Source organism: Emys orbicularis, chromosome 5, assembly GCF_028017835.1.
Source record: "Emys orbicularis isolate rEmyOrb1 chromosome 5, rEmyOrb1.hap1, whole genome shotgun sequence".
NCBI lineage: Eukaryota > Metazoa > Chordata > Testudines > Emydidae > Emys > Emys orbicularis.
The window spans coordinates 60478474-60499167 of NC_088687.1; the positions used below are offsets into that span (position 1 = coordinate 60478474).

General features: G+C 36.5%; 1 protein-coding gene across 1 annotated transcript in view; it reads right to left on the reverse strand.

Annotated features, from left to right (window-relative positions):
* Positions 1 to 20694, reverse strand: part of LRBA (LPS responsive beige-like anchor protein) — a 576728-nt gene that overhangs the window by 256153 nt on the left and 299881 nt on the right. Inside the window, 1 exon segment of the mRNA XM_065405711.1 lies at positions 4867 to 4997. Coding sequence (XP_065261783.1) covers positions 4867 to 4997 — 131 coding nt within the window.

Here is a 20694-nt window from a genome sequence, read left to right on the forward strand (position 1 = left end):
CAGGTATAAATCAGAGACTTGTGTGTGCAAGACAGAGCATGATACATATATATTCTGTCTATGCATACATGCGCACATACACACACATGTCCACATGCGCATATATATATGTGCATGCATATTTGTGTATTCAGTTTAGTCAAATGCTAACAAATGACATTTCAAAGTATTATAACGGTCTACCTTCAGCAGCTAACATTCTCAATCATGCAAAAAAAAGTGTATGGGGAGGAAGTGATCTCTAACAGTAAATCTTTTTAGAAGTATGAATGAAAAGCATGAAAATTTAATAAGTTGTATCATGCTACATTTGATTTCATATTTAGGTCCCCAATCCTGCTTTGGTATCTGCTAATGCAAATCCCTGTAACCCTCTGGCAGTTCCCTGGAAGAATTTGAGCCTTAGGCCTGCAGATCTAAACACATGCTTACATCTTTTCAGAATGAGGGCACCCCTGCAAGGTAGGAGGGTCCCAGAGGTCAGGCTGCAGCCCAAGCCCGGAAGTCTACACTGCAATGAAATAGCCCTGCAACCCAAGTCCCGGCAGCCTGAGTAAGCTGGCGTGGGCCAGCCACAGCTTTTTCTTTGTAGTGTAGACATACCCCAAGAGGCATAGTCTCTATGACTTGTACAGCAAACAACAGACCACTGGCATAATACTTATCTGGCACAGTAATTATGCCATTATTTAAAATCCATGTTCTTTCCTTCTCACCCTCCATACTACGGCCCTGATCCTGCAAGGAGCTCTATGGAGGCAGATTTCTGAAGCAAGCAGAGAGCCTTATTGACTTCAATGAAGCAGAGCTCCTTAAAGGATAGGGAGCTTAAAATCTTGATTTATCTTGTGTTGCTGGCCAAATTTTCATAAAACTAGGCTTGGGGTTTTTGGAGGTGGGTGCAACTATTTGTTTATCACTCATTTATATTCATGGTTTAAGGTTAGCAGCTACTTAATTTAAAAATCAGTTTGATAAACCATCAGAAAGTATTATACAGCAGATAACTTAATGTCAAGTTGTTGATTTCTGACAAATTGAAAAAAAAGAGAATTTTTAAAAGTTTAGTCTGGTAGTACCCATTTAAACTAATTTAATTTAAAAAATAATAATTTAAAAACGATTTCCCCCTCTTTCACTACCACCACCACTTAGCTCAAGGGAAATATTGAAAATATAATGCTCTTTTGCACCATTTTATTTTTTTGTTTTTGATTCTTTTTCACTGGAGCTTAGATAATGAAAATTGACTAGTCAGCTTTGTTTTAGTTCATGGTCAGTTTCTAGTCAATTTCACAATTATGGTGTGATAAACATTGCAGATTGTGCCAGTGTAAGTTAACAGTACTGCAGCAGTCTATTTTAATCCAAACAGAAATATTTTTTTTTATTGACACACTTGAACAAATTTCATAAAAGTATTTTCCATCAATTAGATTGTCAGACTTATTTAACAGATGATTTTTGGCTTAAATTAATTTATTTTAAAATGTTCATCTTTGCCTGATGCTGCCAATTTCCATAAAGCAAGTTCAATTTCTATGCCTGTTATTTTATTTTAAAATACTTAGGGTTCAATTTCTAAAGGAAGAACAAATTACATCCGCCTTTCCCCCCCCGCCATGTGCGGGGACACAGTGCCAGACTGACTTTTATAAATAACCATTTTGGAGGTTCTTTCCCCCATCCTCCTTTGAAAAATTACCTGAAGCCCTTTTTCCCAAGCAAGTTAATGTGAACTTGGGAAGGGCAATTAAATTGTCAGAATTAAAAATTTGTTTTTAACTAGAAGGTAGCCAGAAGTATAGTCATGGGGCTGGTATTGATTGCCTGAACAGAGAACATTAGTCTTCAGGTATTTACTCTGCCACCTCTACACCAGAGGCTTTCCTTCAAATCAAATCAATCCGTGGAAAAGATGGGCTCTTGCTACGAAAACATATAATTAGGCTGCAACAGGGCTGATTTTTGTTGCTGCTGTTCTTTGTATGTTTACTGTACTCTGATTGCTTTTGGCTCTTTTTTGCCATTTCAGAGTGTGAACTTTCTTTGACTGTGAGCTCTCTGGGGCAGGGACTACACCTAGAACTACTGTAATGCAAACAACAGTAGATACAGCCTATCTTAACAGTGATAAGTTAGCTGAAAAATAAACTGCTTTTAAAAATGTGTTCAGTTCAACATTTTCTTTTTTCATTGTTTATACTTAAACATTTATCTTAACTTTCCTATCCATTGGCAAAATCCATATACACCTCTACCCCGATATAACGCTGTCCTCGGGAGCCAAAAAATCTTACCGCGTTATAGGTGAAACCGTGTTACATCGAACTTGCTTTGATCTGCCGGAGTGTGCAGCCCCGCCTCCCTGGAGCACTGCTTTACCGTGTTATATCCGAATTCATGTTATATCGGGTCGCATTATATCGGGGTAGAGGTGTATTTGATTTCAGAGTAGGTTCATGCTGTTAAAAAAAAGGCTAAAGGGGGGGGGGCGTTCATTATACCAAAAGTTTATTTGCTTTAGAGAAGTGCATATTTAATTGATATAGAATGATTCATGACACATTATTAATGAGAAACTATAGAACATAAGGACAATTCCATTGAGAATTCTGGCATCATCCTAACTCATAAGAGCATAGCCTGAAAGTCTTATCACCAGAATCTCCAAGGGATGGAATTTTTTGCTTTGCTATTGTTTATTAATTATTATAATAATGAAAAGGTTTTGATGCCTCTATTTATAATGCTGTTTTCTTTCATTACTTCAGAAGTTTGTATTAATACTGATAGATGACTGGTTAGCCTCTTTCTAGCTAAATTATTACTAAATTGACTCACCTATCTGGCATTTGTGTTTATGTTTAACTATGCAATGAATATTTTAACTTAAAAAACTGAAAAATTTATGTAATAAATGAAAATGGCAATAAGTAATTATGGCATTAAATTAAAACTTCACAATTAAAACACCATCAAAAATTAAACAACAGAAGTTTGTCAAAGATTTTAAAAAATGTTAAACAGAGGGAATAGCTGATGGAAAATTTAATCAGCTTTATTTTCATTAGCAAGCAATAATATATTATGAAAAAGGGTTACTTGGATTTAGTTTACTTTTGTATTGAAAAGAGTCTCTCTCCTATGTGAATCAGCTAGCAGAAACAGACATTAAAAAATGGAGTTTGGTTATTGATAAATGTTACCCATCTCTCCAATTGGTGGAATTGTATTAGTCTGTGTTTAATTACATAGAAAACATTGTTTGTCTAAATAAAGATATGCTCTAAAGGATTAACAATGAAAATATAGATGTGTGTGTATATGTATTTTTATATATCTGATAAACAACAGAATATAAAGATTGGAGAAAGATATTCATATTAAACCACAAGATTGTAAATATGAACTCAAAATGTGTGACAAAAATCTATTTTATTGAAGCTGAACATGGTTTTAAAGGAAGCAGTTCTTTCTAATGTAAGATCATTAGTTAAAAGATACCTTACGCCCTTGAAACTCATGGTGTAGAAAAAACACACAAAATTAAAAACAAGCCTCAAAGCAGAAGTGGCCTAATTAATTCTACATCTTGTTTCTCCTTCTCCTATAGTCAAAGATGTAGGGCTCTGGGACCATTATTGCTTTTAGATCACTTTATTGACTATTCTCTGTATGGTCATTTATTTTAAAGGACTGATGTCACATTTGGCATTATATCTGCTGACATATTGTAGACATTTTCCTCCAGAAATGGCTCTTTAAGGCTGAGTGCAAGAGGTTAAGATGCTAGGCCGAGGCCAACCTTTAAGATGATGATGCTCTTCTGGAGCCATACAATAGTCTTAATGATTTAAAATTGGTATTAATTGAGAGCAAGAAACAACATATTCATACATTAGAAAACAAAAAGAACAAGGTTGCTAAATATTTTAAAAAATAATTCTGGTTCATGAAAACATATACTTTTGTGGTTTAGAGTATTCAGCTTTAATCATAACCAATTAATTTTAAATGTGGGGAATTTTTTTCCACTAATGAATCTTAATTAGCTCTCAACATCATAAAATGATAATTTAAGTACATGATCAAACTAAATACATTTTAAACCCAAAGGAACAATCAATGGCTCTGCTTATTTATTCCCTTTAGTTTATCAGGGCTTTCAAAACAGTTACAAAATTAAAATTTTAGAGATACACATTATAATGGAAATGGAAACATATGTAGAGCTTTCTCCAATAAAAAGATGCAAATATGAACATATGAAAACATTAAAATGCTATCTCCCCTCTCACTCACCAGGTACCTATGTTACCCCCTAGCAATCACTGCTTGGACTTTACCTTGCACTCTGGTATTTGTTAGCATCTCTCTCTGGCTGGATTCTCATGCTAAAATTTAGGAGATAGAAATACACAAGCATCTCTGGAAATCCATATTGCTTTATAACTGCTTTCCTTTTTACACTACAGCTAACAAACAATTGGTTGGGATTTTCATAGGGAAATATTTACTATTCAACTTGCTGAAATATAAATAGGTAATTTACCACAAATAATACATCCAGGGAGTACTGGAAAAATTGTATCCACATTTGCTTCAAAGTAATGAGAACTGTGTGTACAAACATTATGTGTAAAACATTTGCACACACAGATTCTCTGAAGATATACTTAAGAAGAGATTTAACAGATATTTACATTGTTTATGATGAATAGTGGTCAATTTATCTTTTTGTTAAACATGTTTGAAATTAAGTGACTAGCCTTCGGAATGTGGAACAATGTCTTGCAGGAATGAAGGTCTAGTCTTCATTGCCATGTACTGTACCTGCTACTACTGGCAAGAAGCAGTTTTTACACTGACCATGTTCTACAGCTGCTTTTAGTGTCGCTTCAGGATGTGTCGATCCAAGGGGGTTACGCACAAATCGTCGCCGGCGCCGCAAGTCATCTTCCCAGTAGTCAAGGCGCCAGAACTCACGAGGACGACTACAATGAAACAGAGGAGCCACATATGTTAGCAATTATCAAACAGCATGGTAGCGCTGAATTTCTGCATAAAGCTCTCCTTGTTTGCTCTGCTTTTTTTTTTTTTTTAAACCTCCCCCGTTTCTGCAATCTTTTACTTAGGTATGTCCTTGAAAATAACAATATCACCTTCCAGTCTAAGGAACTCCTTTCCCTTTTTTCTTGGAAGGTGAAATGAGCACTAAATACATCATTTTGAAATGAATTGCTGACAGTGTGATCAGTTTCCCCACACTCTAGTGGCATGTGCTCCGATTTCAGCCTCATTTCAGCCTCAGCAGGGCACCTTTCTCAGTGACTGCATTTATAAACCAGAATAGGGAAAAGGCTATTATAAATATGGTATAGCATTACCTATATTAATCAAAGTCTGTCCCCCTTCATTTTTCTTCCTAATTTGTGCCTTTTCACACAAGGTCAGTAAATCATACCATGAATTCTTGGTCCAGAAAGTGTTAACTTTAATGAATACCTCAGTTACATGGTTATGTATGTGATAATAAAATATTACTCTGTTTAGATGTGCAGGAATTTAATTAAAATAATCTCTTAAAATATTCATTACATTTAGCCCCTGAGGCTTAGAACAACACAAGAAAATGCATTTCTTTTCCATTTACTGTTTTTAAATAAACCATTCCAGGAGAGTGAAATAGCAATCTATTTTCAAGCAAATCAGATTGGATTTCTGTTTTATGTAGTTGTATTTTTACATTTAATTAAAAACTACATGTTATGATGTGAAATAATTGCTATATTGAAGGCATACTTTTAAAAATTTCCATCTAGAAGAAGTTATATCAAATTCATTATTTTCCATTGTACGCTTCAAATATACGTAGATCTTTTTAATACGGTCATATATAAATGCCAGTTACTATCTTGTTAGATGAATGAGAACCACTGTAAAAATATTTTAACCATGAGAACGTGCAAAAGCACCTATTTCAGGTACAGCAAAAAAAATGTCTACTGCACAGCACAATCATTAAAGGTCTTCAGCTAGAAAACCTGTATGCTTCAATTACAGAACACTAATTTTGTTTATTAACATAACTTCTGATGGAATGATAAATAGAAAAATACAGAGTAAAGTCCTACTTTTGTTTCATAAGCTAATAAGAAACTGTGTACCTGTCAAGGTGACAAATGGATAGCCTTGACTAATTTACAGATCAAAATGTTAAAAATACAAGACATCTATATGTCCTTAGTTTTGCAAATTAAATCTGAACAAAGAAAAGATTAATACTTAAAGGTAAATCCAGCTTCCCAACAAAAATAAATCAGTGCCACAATCCATTGTACAATGATACGCTTGAACTTAAATTTTTAAAACTCGAGATTTTGATTATCAGCTACTAAAGTACATCCCATATTTAATTGCATGGAATTATTATACCTAGTTCTATTATTTAAAAAAAGAACATCGGTATTTTAGATCTTGCCACTTCTTGAAAAATATACTAATATATTAGCATTTCTTTTTATTGAAAGAAAGTCTTATTTTTGCTAACTATAGCTACATCATAGTACATTTCAATCATGTCTAGATTGAACTATTTGATTATAAAATTAAATAAGTTTAGAGAAATGAAACTACAGCCCAGAATTGTTAAAAACATGGGAAGAGCTACATTTACTCAAAGCTCGATTAATAACTTAAAATTCTCCATTAGTGATTATAAAAAAAAGGCAGAACACAGCTGGCTATGTGTATGCCTTTGATAGTCGTAGAGCATGGATAGGCACTTCATCATTCTGCCTACATTTATCTGTTAAAATTATTATCAAATATCAGCCAGGATGCAGTCGTGAATCACGGACTGCTCCTCGTCTTCAGGGGAATGATACAATGAGGGTCTATTCATCAGTATGGCAATCGGCACAAGTAATTAGTTCCCTAGACTGAGATCTCCTACAAAGCTTATTTCAGTCAGTACCACAAACATATGACAATGAAAAGCTAATGGAAGCTGCTAAAATTTGTTAACCTCTTCTGCCATCAATCCTTCTGATGCTCTGTGCCACCGTATTATGCAAATATAGTAAATTATTAATTTGTCATCCATCTATCTTTCTGTACTTTTGATGGAATTAAGCGATTCTGTTCTTATTGATAATTAAAATATGACAAGTTAAGCAACTATACTAAAACTATTAGAAAAATTAGATATAACAGTAGGCTCAGGCACAACATATCATTCTGTAACATAATTCAATATATCTTTAGCATCTAATCTTATTTTTGATTAAGTATAAGAAATTTGTACAGAATATCATGTCCCTTATGCATTTGTCAATTATTCACAAATAACAGCAAGTAAACTATTAGGTTTGTTTATTTTGGGACTAATCCTCAAGGCAAGCAAATGGAAAACCTATACCCTTTCACATAGAAACTAACCTACTGAGCAGTTGCATAGCAATAGACCTTCAGGTAATATTTAATTGTGAGCCTGTTCTAAAAGAGTAGATCCCCTGGTCATTAATACACACTGATATCAATTTAAGCCACATTTAATAGTGTAACAGTTATGGAATTAATCAAATAACTATTGAAATTTGTTCAAAATCCAAACCAAAGCAATAATACATCACCTAACCTTCATACCCTTGTGTTAGAGTTGAGACTGCAGGCAGGAGGAGAAAGACAAGAATATCACTTTGTCAGAATCTGAGTGATAGAATTAGACTGCTAAAGGAATGAAGCTTTATAGAAGTAAACTGCTAAGATCTTGGATTGCTAGAGAATTGATGATGACCTCTATAACTGGATGTCTGACTGGAAAAGTTTCAGGTCCTGCTGTAGAGGTTGCTATATGGAGTGAAGGTGCTGTATGGACTGGAGTAGTCAGTTAGCAAAAATACATGTGCATATGCACGACTGTCTACTTTTCATGGATCTGAAGGCTTATGAATTGCCAGTTATATGATTTGCATAGGTTGGCTAGGGACCCTACTAACATGGTCCAGAGTAATTAGTGGTTCCTCAGTAACAGTATTGAATGAGCATATAAAACTACTTCAAATTAAACATTTCCTTCAAAAAAATTTCACTAATTTTTTTCCCCAAGAATTACTAAGATTCAAGATGACTGCCTGCCTGTCTCCCTCTTCCTTAAGATGTCCCCCCTATTCCTGTGCAACTACTGCTAAATAGAAAATTACAGTTATTCATGGATCACATGAAATGTACAACAACTGACATAAAATATAGCACAAGATAATGAACATACTATTACCAGAAAAATTAAAAAGGAGCATTCACTTCACTGTGGTCTATAGGAAATGTTCTTCAAGCTCAGTACGCCACAGATGGTCATCTCAAGAACAAGAATATCAAAAAAATCTATTTGCTCTCAACTAGTTACAAGAAATAACTACAAAAAAACAAGGTATACTAACTAGGCTAATGGTTTTGTTTCAGTGCTGCAAAACTGGAGTCCTAGGTCTGGGAGTTACCTTGAAACTCTCACACCTGAAGGAATTAAACAGAATGTAAGTGACAACTGGATAATGCTATGAGTGTGTAATGCTATTGCAGAAGAACCACTTCTTGCTTCATTATCCCTGGTATAGCTGAAGCTGTTCTTGCACCATTACAAACATAGGGAGGGGCCAGTGACTACAGCTGCGGAGACAGAAAAGGGATTCATGGAGGGGGAGGGGAATGTAATCCCCCAAATGAAAGGGTAGAAGAGTTTTAAGACTACATCTAGGCCAGCATTTATTTCAAGCCAGATGTAGCACAGAAGAGGGGAAGGTTACTCACTCTGCAGTAACTGAAGTTCTTCAAGATGTGTCCCCTTCTGGGTGCTCCACTGGAGGTGCGATAACGCCTCCTGTGCCTGGGATCAGAGATCTTTGGTAGCAGTGCCTGTTTCCAGTCTCATGCCATGAGCAGCATCTATATAGCGCTGTGTGGTCCAACTGGTCTCAATTTCTTCTCTACCACAGTGTCTACTTTTGAACTCCGAAAAGAGGGAAGGAGGGTGGGTAGCGGAGCACCCATAGGGACACACATCTCAAAGAACCTTAGTTACTGAACAAATGAGTAACCTTCTCTTCTTCTTCAAGTAGCGTCGCTATGGGTGCTCCACTGTAGGTGACTGTAGAGCAGTGCCCCTAGATAGAAGTCTGGGACTTCAAGTGACATCTACCAGGATGATAGGACAGTGCATCCTAATAGGGAATCTTATGCTCATGGGTAATGGTATAGCGTTGGCTAAAAGTGTCTATGGCTGCCCTATTGGCCACTTTGCAAAGATCAGAAATCGTCATGCTGTTTAGAAAGGCAATCGAGGTGGACAGCGAGCAAATGGAATGTGGTTGAGTTCCAGGTGGGGCTTGCAATTTGGATCATTGGTAGCAAAGGAGGATACACTCCAAGATCTATTTGGAAAGACATTGTTTGGATACAGCTGATCTCTTTGGTCTTTCAGCAATAAACAGGAATAAGCATGATGAGTGCCTGAAAGATTTAGTTCCGGCAAGATAAAAGGCTGTTTGTCTGACATCCAAGGTTTGAAGCGTGGTTTCATGTTGGCTGCCATGTGGCTTTGGGAAGAAGTAGGGAAGGTAGATACCTTTGTTTAGATGAAAAGAGGATGGCTGGGCTCAAATGTGGGGCCAGTCAGAAAGCATAAAACTAGTCTGGTATCCCAAGATGGGGTGGAGTCTCATACTTGAGGGTACAGGTTTTGAAGGCCCTTAAGGAATCTTTTTGTTAGTGTGTAAGTAAATATGGAATGATCTTCTATCTTGGGGTGGAATGCAGTGATGGCAGCCAGGTGTACACAAATGGAGCTTGTGGACAGTCCTGATTTTTAAATTCTAGAATGTAGTCTAGAATGAATGGCAAAAGAGCATTCATTGCGGGAATATGTTTGGTGTCACATCAAGTCCGGAATCTTTGTCATTTATAGACAAATATGGTGAGTTCTATCACATCTGTGATTTAAAAGAATCTCTTACCCCTTCTGAATAGGTCATCTCCAAATCCCGGAACTATGAAGGAGCCATGCCTTCAGATGGAGGAGTTCTAGACTGGGATGGAGGATTTGGCCTACATCCTGCGAGAGAAGGTGTGGAGTCAACTGTAGGGTGATTGATAGACAGGCTGTCATGCGCATGAGGTAAGGATACCGAATCTGTCATGGTCATGTTGGGGCTATGAGACTGACTATGGCTTATTCCACCTGTATCTTGTGGAGCACTTTGAACAATAGGGGGAAAGGTGGAAAGGCATAGAGTAGACGTGCATCCCATGTAATGAGGAAGGTGGCCCCCAGAGACCAGCAACCCAGACCCACTCTTGAGCAGAATTGTGGACATTTGGCATTTTTGACAAAGAGATATATGCTCGGGAATCCCCAGTGGTTGAATATGTGCTGCTGGGCTTGTGTCTAACTTCCACTTGTGGTCTTCTGAGGATCTCCTGCTCAGTGAGTCTGTGATGGTTCTGGCATCCAGGTACTTAAGAGGCAGAGATATTAATGTCGTGGTGGATACACCGGTTCCACAATTTTAGTGCTTCTGAGCAGAGGCATTGTGATTTCGCTCCCTCTTATCTGTTGTTGTAGAACGTGCAGGCGATGTTTTCTGTCATTACTGTTATGGTCCTTTGTCTGATCAATGGCAGAAAGTGTTGGCATGTGTTGCTGACTGCACATAGTTCTAGGAAGTTGATTTGCAATGTGGATTTCAAGGGGGACCACCTGCACTGCACAGTATGGGTCTGTATATGTGCTCCCCAACTGATTAGGGAGGCATTGGTTGTCAGTATTAAGGGCGGTGTGGGTTGGAGAAAGGGGACACCCATGCATACATTTTGAGGTTGTGGCCATCAGTCTAATGAGTCCTTGATCTTGAGTGATATCAATAAGAGTTTGTTTAGGCTATGTCTGTAGAGTATGTACACTATCCGTAGCCATGCCTGGAGACAGTGCATGTGTAATCAGGCATGTTTTACCACAAATGTGTCCGCTGCCAAATGACCACGTAGCTGTGGGCATGTCCTGGCAGAGATCTGTGGGTTGGTTCTCATGGTGGAGTGGAAAGAACAGAGACAGGAAGATGTTTGACAAAACCCAAAAATCAGTGGCCTAAATCCTCAAGTTCAGAGCAGAGCTGCTGAGAAGAGCTGTTCTGTGGCCAGAAGTAGCAGGCTTAGGTTATGTCTACACTACGGACCTTACAGCATCACTGCTGTAGTGTAGCCACTCTTTGCCGGCAGCAGAGAGCTCTCCAGCCAGCATAATTAAACCACTCCCAGTGAGCGGCACTAGCTACGTCGGCAGGAGAGCCTCTCCTATGGACATAGTACTGTCCGCACCTGCATTTTTGCCAATTAACCTTATGTTGGTCAGGGGTGTGTGTTTTTTTTTTCAGACCCGACTGACAAAAGTTTTACCGACAAAAGTGGTAATATAAACAAACCCTTAGACCGTGATGCAATTCCAGTGTTTATAGGAGAGTAGCATTTTAAGTGCCAAAATAAAAAGTTTCAGCAACTTGTTTAGCCTTAGTTTGATCTCCAGACTGGAGGATTCCTTCTATGTGCTCAAAAATCAGATATATGCATATTTATTATGTAGCAGTTAATCATCACAAAACAAAATGATAGGGGCACAGAAAAGGAGAAAGAGGAGATATCTTTAGGGATTCACCTAGGAAACGCCTAGTATATGGGTTACCCACTTAACTCCATAAGCATGAATGAGAGAACAAAACATTCTCTCTGTAACAACTATATCTCCCTTGTATTTCCCCATATGCAATATTAGTTCTTACTGTATGTAATTTCTTCATGCTGTCACTTGTTGAAGACACTGTCACTTGTAATTTATTAGGCTCATCTTTATGTAGTAATTTAGGTATATTACATCACAACCTATACTGTCATACCCACAAATGGGTCATTATGGTGACCTGAATATCAGTACGTTTTTCTTGTTCGGTCATAAATTAAGTACCTGTTTGCACATTACCACATTCAAATTGAAAAACAGATGAGATTTAAAAATGTGTATTTTCCAATGTAAACGAACAAAATTCCTGTCTTTTGAGACAAACTGAACACTAGTTAATAAGGTACATAAAAGTAACTCAGTGACTTCAAAGCTCTATTGTAACACACTTTATCAGGCTGTTATGTCCCCCTAAACTGCATCAACTTCACTAATATTTATCTTAATTATAGCAGGAAATCAGTTTTAATAATCCAAGTTATTTTATCATAAAAATGAGTATGTTTGATACCTATGAACATTCACACCTATGAGCAAATGCACAGTACAGGTTGAAAACCTTCAACACTGTACATATACACAGAACAGTGCTATATATTACAAAATTGAACAGAGCAGCATAAGTGCAGTCTCTAAGTAAGGAAAACAAAATCTCACAAGCTGAAATTTAAAACACTTAGTATGTAAGGAAAATAGCTATATTTTTAAATGAATGGAATCTTGCCTTCCCTAGATTTGGTCACGAAGTTTTTTGTTCCCATGAAAATTTTTGATGAAAATGAAAACTTTTTTCATTTTTGTCAACATTCGTCTTCAAAAGTTAATGAGTTTGCAACAAAAAACTAATTGTTTATGGGGATGGCATTTCAATCATGGAAAATTTTGGGCTTTCTTTTTCTGTGAAAAACCTGATAAATTTGGTGAAAATTGGATATTTCCCATTCTTTAATCAAAAACACATTTAAAATATAAAACCAGCTCTAGTATGTGTGTGTATAATCATCTCTATGTTATGATTATATATAAGGCCCCATATCTTCTGTAACTACTCAGCTGAAGAAATAACCATGAATGTTCCCCACCCCAAGATACTGGAGACCCTGTGGAACACTTTTTCCTGCTCAGTACCTAAAACATGGGGGCTAAAAGAAACAAGATGGAGCCACGCAGCGGGGTTGGCACAAGTGTAAGCAAATGGCATGTTAGTAATCCTCCTTCCATTGGAAGAAATAAAAGGGCTAGGAACACTTTTGCAGAAGAACTGAAGTCAATTTTACCATAAAATACTGGCTCTTTAATTAGACTCTCCAATACTATACAAAAATTACAAACAATATTTTTTTCTCATTTCTAAGTTAGTTGCTGAAGCTTTATTAATGCTCTTAACACTGCTATAAGATCAGACATATTTCATCCTCAATTTAGTTCTTTAAGTATGGAAAATATTTTTTCATGGACACACATGAAAGTAAGGTAATTATAGTCAAATATATAAAAGTATCTTGCATATATGCTAGACTTAGAAATAAACCTTAGTTTAGGTGAAGAGAAGACTGAAGTAGAATATGAAGAGAATGGTGCTTCTGGGGTTTATGGCTAGATAAATAGCCATATAAACAGCGAGTTGATAACCAAAGTGAGAACCTACAAGAGAGGACTGGTAGATAGAATTACTGGAGGAGATACCCAGAAGAAACTGATTTTTTTTTAAACTAATCAACAATTTTGATACATGTTTGTTCAATACAGCATGACTTCAAAATCCCAGAGATGGAGGATGCTGGAAACCTTTAGAAAGACAGGATTCAGTAAGACAGAGGAGTTGCCTATGCATTCTGAAAAGCCTACACTGAGGATTTCCCAAGACCTAGGTAATAGTGAAGAGATAATGATTGGTTGGCTGTAGAATAGCCTGTTCTCCAATCAGCATTGACCCTTTAAAGCTAGCTAATCTACAAAGATGGCCAACATTTTCTTCAGTATCTAAGGGTGGAAGCACAGACTTTTTGAGTACAACTCCTGAGGACTTTGATTAACCAGAGTTTGGTAAATCAGAATTTTAGAGTATATTCTTTTTAAGGTAAACATTTACATTAAGGGAAGAGAGTGATACATGACTTAATTCAGTAGTTTATTTTCATGAATTATTTTATTCTTAATCTTTAGTTAAAATATGAACGGTTAGTGGCTGTATATATGTACTATGCCAACTCAACCCCAATCAAAATTCAGAAGTCACTTTAAACACTAATGACAAAATTACTGGTATGAAATCGGATATTCTGTTATAAATTTTTAAGATCAGTATTCATTTTCAGTATCATGCACCACTAAGATTTATTCTTTGTTGTACTAGTCACTAAGAGGGATAAGAGACTACGGTTTTCACAAGAAGGATGTCTTTCATCTAAACTGGCACCCAATTTACAGGGAATCATGTTGCTGGACTTTGGAAATGAAATACATGTGTGAATCTGTAAGGGTAAGCAACAAATCACAGCAACAAATACATAAGGATAACTTACCAAAATATTTGGTATTGCCCAACAAAATTTTGCTTTAAAAAAAACAAAACACCCCTGATAAACATATGTATTTGATGTAATATAATTTGACTTGGTGCTGCATGATATTTTGATTAAAAACTGGAATGATATAAAATGAACATGGCAAACAGTAAATGGATTAAAAGCTGGCTAAATGATAGGTCTCAAAATGCAACTGTAAATGGGGAATCATCATTGAGTGGGTGTGTTTCTAGTGGGGTCCCACAGGGATTAGTTCTTGATCCTACACTAACATTTTTTGTCAATGACTTGGAAGAAAACAAAATCATCACTGATTGGAGGACACAAAAATTGGGGGAGCCATAAATAATGAGGACAGGTCCTCATACAGAGCAATATGGATTGCTTGGTAAGCAGCGGGCAAGCAAACATTATGCTTTTTAATATGGCTAAACGTAAACATATACATCTAGGAACAAAGAATGTAGGCCATACTTAAAGGATGGAGGACTCTACCCTGGGAAGCAGTGACTGGAAAAAAAACCTGGGTTTGTGGTGGATAATCAGCTGAACACGAGCCTTCCCAGTGTCACACTGTGGCCAAAAGGTGGCTAATGTAATGCTAGGATGCATAAGCAGGGGAATCTCAAGGAGGAGTAGAGAGGTTACTTTACCTCTGTATGTGGCACGTATGTGACTGCTGCTGGAATACTGTGTCCCATTCTGGCATCCACAAATAAAGAAGGATGTCGATAAATTAGAGAGGGTTCAGAGAAGAGTCACAAGAATGTAGAAAGACTTGCTCAAGGACACAGAGGACATTAGTGTAATTACTAGTATTAGAACTCTCTAGTTCCAGATTCCCAATTTTGTTGAACCCACTAGACTTTGCCTCTCTTCCAGCTGTCTTTTACACTAAAACCTCTCAGCCATTTAATTTTAAAAGTTTATCAATGGAATAGTAAACACTAAACAATGAATAAACATTTATTTTTCAACTATACTCCTTAAGAATTTAGAAACAACATAGCGGTAATGTTACTAGACTGAAGTAGCGGTATTTATTGAGCCAAGTATGCTATGTTCATAATTTTGGAACTTTAGTATTTTAGTCATTAGACCTCTACTTTGCTATTTACTTTAAAAGAGCTAGATCTGATAACAGCCGTATAATAAAATTCCACAGAACATATGTGATATGGCAAACCAAGTAATTACTGGAAGTCTTTCCTTCCATTATATGTAGGAAAAAATATTCTACTGCTCCCAGAACTGTTTTGTCATATACCACACTTTATTTAAAAAATACCCCACAAAACAAAAAAACACGACTACCCACAACCACATGCTTTTTATTTCTAGATGTTTAAGCTTAATTAATGAGGAAGTTGACTTGAAGTCCCTTTAAAGTAGTAGGTCAGTATTCTTTGGTTTGACATAAAAAAGGATTTCCATGACTAAGTTTGCCAATTTTTGTTTATTTTATATCTTTTTCTTTGGTTCTTGTTCAGCCTTCTTTGAAGTTAGTCTTCAAAGCTCCAATATCAAATGGAATGCAGCATTAAGGATTTTACGACACTATGCTACTTAAACTTTTATTGTTTTGTGGAGAAATCAAAATCAGAAGGATTAAGCTATCCTATTAGGCTTTTTATTTCTCTTTTCTATTTTTTCTAATTTACTCTTTTTTTTTTTTTTTTTTTACTTCCAATTCCAGCATGTTATAAATCTGAAGTATTCCACTTTTAGTCTTACCACGTAGACAAAATAATGCATTTTACACTTAAACATGCTCCAGAAAAAAAATTAACATTCTTTATCATTTCCCAACAGAGACAGTTAATACTCTGAGGCCACATTAATAGAATCTTTCTGCCATTGTAGAAAGTTTGATAGCACTCTTATTTCAATGTCTGAATTTTTCTCCTTTTTTTGACAAAGACAAATGATTGCCATCAATCAAGATCCAATCGGGTATACAGAGAGTCAGGCAAATGCATCACTCTTTACTGGTTTTCCTGCTATTTGTGCAGGCTTTGCTCCATATTATTTTATAGAATGATCAAAAAAGCAGCCATAAGATAGATCATTCACACCCACTGTAAAATTAACTTTCATGAATAATGAGAGTTTTAAACCTCAGATAATGTATATGTTATACAGAAGATATTGCTAGAGTTCATTTCTGGCTGGAGATTATGTAAATGATACTATATGACCTTTATCATTACAAACAGGACATGCAAAACACATATTATTTCATACATCATTCTAAAGCAAGTCAGTTCCTAAAGGAGAAAGAGTCATTTATAATGTTCATGGTGAAGTATTAAGGTTGAAAGAAAATGATATGAAGTACTTGTTATATTTTTGACTTCTCCTCCCCCTTAACCTGTTACTTATGCCCTCTAAACATACTAAAAGTAACAAATATTATAAGCTTTTATTTCACCACAAAATAGAATGTTACTGATAGCAAAATTTTCTGTCCCTAGATTTCAGGTTATGCTAACCCTAATCATTTAAAATTGATGGTGATCACAGTATTTTTTTTCATAAAAATTCATATTAATATACTGAACAGTATTAGTTAACCACACATTGTAGTTCTTTAAGCTTTTTGTTTTAGCTATTAAGTCTAATCTTAAAAAGTTTACCTTCCTTTGTTTATTCCTCATTGTTGAACAATAGCATTTCTAAGCACATTTTAAAAACCGCAAAAAGATTTTCATAATGATAAAAACTATCACCAAGTCATTAACTCACTTTTATAGAAAGTAGGCTTATATGGAATGTATGACAAACTGTAGCAAAGACCTCCCCACCCAAGCTCAACTCAACAACATTGTTGCAGTCTTGTCCTACTTACACCAACAAGGAAACAAAAACCAAAAATATATTAAAGAATCTGATTTAAATCAATTTAGAGAACTACACAACACTTAAGGATGCAAGGACCCTCATTTAAATGTTTAAAATTAAGATCTTCATAAAAACACTATCCTGTTCCAAAACTGCAAGACTTTATACAAAGTCATGAAGGTGAGAAATCAAATTAAGAATGATTGTACTTTTCTCTATTACATGACAAAACCAACACTGGTTGAAAACAACCAGTCCATAATCAACTTACCTTTTCTGAGCAACATACTGGGAAAGTAAATTGCTCTCAAAACCACCTCATTGAATCCTTTATCCATTCCAGCTGCCATACCATCCAGACCTCCCCACTCATGGTGGCTCAATAACTTCTGCTATTCTACTGACCATGGCTTCTCCAAACTACTAATCTTACTTGACCTTGCTGCAACATTTGACACTGACCATACAATCCTCCAAACGCTACCCCCTCTTTAGCCATGCTGTCTCTGGTGGTCCAACTGCACTTCAAATACTACATCAGGTTGTAGAGGTTTGTTTTACTTTATTGCCTCTTCTCCTATTTACCTGGACACCTCCCCCGCTCCCATAGTTCACTATCACACAACCTCTTTGTGCAACAATAGCAATTGCTTATAAAGTTACGAAAATTATGTCATGTTTAATTATTCTTCTACTGGCAGCTTTTATTTCTTCTCATGTAGCAACAGTTATATCAAACTTCTTAAATAGTGCATAATTGTGCGCGCACACCCACACCCACCTGCCTCAAGTATATCAATAGCTGGGTATGTTTTAATTGTCTTTCACTGATCAAGAAATATTACTTATTTTGATAGTGAAGTACCCTTTTGTTGTATCTCTAGTTCATCCATTTCCCTTCTGCTTTTCAGATCCAGAATCTTGGACTCTGACTTCTGAACTTTTCTTTTCTCCATGCATTGCTGCAACCTGAACTTCTGCCTACTGTCACCTCACTCTGAAAAATCATGTCCATGCTTATTAACTTGTAATTTATCAAATGAGTTCAATACAAAGGTTTTGGGGGGGCACTTATATAATTTAAAACACTGCAGAAATCATTGACAAGTGTCAGAGACCACAGTGCAAATCTGAACACCAAAACATCCCTGCCCACTTGATAAAACACTGAAACGCTCACTGAATAGTAGGCTTCTCAAAATTGTTCTTATACAAACATTAGTCTATTCAACACCATTTTTTCCACACACGTGTACAAACATGACCACCTTATCAGAGTCCTGAAAGGCCACTATTGGCTCTCCACCCACCAAAGAAAATTTCCTCTTTTTCTTCAGTTCCTTTAGATACATGCTTGTCTATTTCTTTCAGTTCATCTGGTTTCCTCTGCTTTGCCAATTTCAGACTCGTCTTCAGTTTTTCATTCCCTCCTTTGTTGTAGATTGAGCCTGGTAGTTGATACACTAACTCCCTGAAGCTGTTTATTAAACCTCCTTCCACTGCTTCTCCAAATCAGAAAAGAAGGGAATCGCTTCATAGACAGTGTTATAAGTTTTATATTCCCATATATACACGAGAACCGCTCCCAGTCATGCCTCCAAATCTGTCCATTGGCAGCCCGCTCCCCAAGAACAGATTAAAGAATATTCAGATAAATTAGATGTATACAAATTGGCAGGACTTGACGAAGTTCATTCTAGGGTACTTAAGGAATTGCTGAAGCAATCTTGGAACCATTAGCAATTACCTGCCTCCCAAACAGGCCACACATTCCCACTTAGCAACTTAAAAAAAAAAAGACTACATTAAAAAGCTGGGTGCCTACTGGCTTGTCTACTCTTGATATTTGTGACAGGTTAAATTGAGTTATTTCACATTAAAATGATTTACATTAGAAGTGGGATCCTAAATCCATATTTAACCATTTAAATAAAAACAACTTGATCTTCAAAGGTGCTGAGTTCTTGCAGCTTCCTGTTATTTATTTTTTTATGATGATAGCACCAAATGTCCCAATCACGATTGGAGCTACATTGTGATGAGTGCTGTACAGGGGGGGGAAAGATATTCCCTGCCCAGAAGAACTTGCAGGCTAAGCAGATGGAAGGTGGGAAATGGAGATACAAAGAACTAGTAAAGTTTTGTTACATAATATATAAACAAAGGTTAGTTATATGCACTATATTATAAGTAGGGTTGGTAGCACTTTATATTGTTAAGGTTACATGACACTTCCCATTTATAAAACCTGTTTTCAATTGCTTATAACTCTACCCTACTTTAATCATTTGGGCTGAAATTTCCATGCGGGGTGTCTGCCTCAGGCTGAATTTTCTGGGCTATTTCTGAGAAAAAGTCTAGGGAAAAATACACTTGTGCCCATGTTAAAAAAAATTCTGGAGACCTTTTATTTGAAAAATTCTAGTGCTTTCATGGACTTGAACTTTGGCAAGCAGTGGCCCTTGTCAGGGATGTGCCTTTTACTGTCCCTGTGAAAATCTGCCCCAATATGGCCAAATCATAAGCCTTTGAAAAATCTCAGTGTGCACATACTCAATAGGGACTTCTTATATTTTTAGCAGCTGAATTCCGGGAAAATTCCATCTTGCTAAGCATGCTCCAACTCAGGACTGAGCAGGACTTTCAGTGCAATTATAACTCTGAGCTGCTCATGGCTGTGCCAGATCTGGACACTGAACTGAACATAGGGAGGTCATCTCTCCTCTGCTTTCCGCTGGGCCCAGTCAACATGGGGGCGGAGGCTGCCTGATTCAGATGAAGAGGGAACAGGAGTCAGACCTGTAGGGGAGGGGGAGTAGGCTGGAACAAGGAACCTCTCGGGGAGGAGAAGAAGCAATCAACACTGGAGACATTAGAGATTGGGGCTGGGAAGGCAAGGAAATTTGAACCGGGAGCCAGGAGGAAAGTCACACCTCGTGGGCTAAGAAACATTGCTCTAGGAGGACTCTCTTACAATATCATCAATACAAGTATACAATCATGAAGTACTTAGTCAACATTTAAACAACAATTTGCCAAACACTTTAACATAATTAAACAATACTGTAGTCTTCTCTCACCATAGTTAATATTGCTTTTAGGGCTGTTCAACACACAGAATTTGTACTGGTATAACTATTTTAGTTAGGAGTCGATTTCACTGCTCTACAGCCAAAATGCTTCTGAAATAAATGTAGTCAAACTTTACTAATTCTGGGTCACTGAGAACGAAAATGATGCTTAAAATTGTTGATTGGCTCTAGTTTTCAAGATATGCTATTGGGTCAGTATATACGACCCTTGACTTGGGAATGGCGGAGGATAAGTGAGTTATAAAGGGAAGGGATCTCAATTTAAACCAGAAATGACTAAAATACATCTTTGACTGGATCTATGAATAAATCTATGACTGGGTTTGGACAGTACTTGCTTTTTAGGCAAAACAATGAATGATGCAATCTGAAGCTGGTATTGCGTCATACATGATAGGAATTGCATCATGTTATTCCTAGAAGTCATGGATGATGCAATCATAAC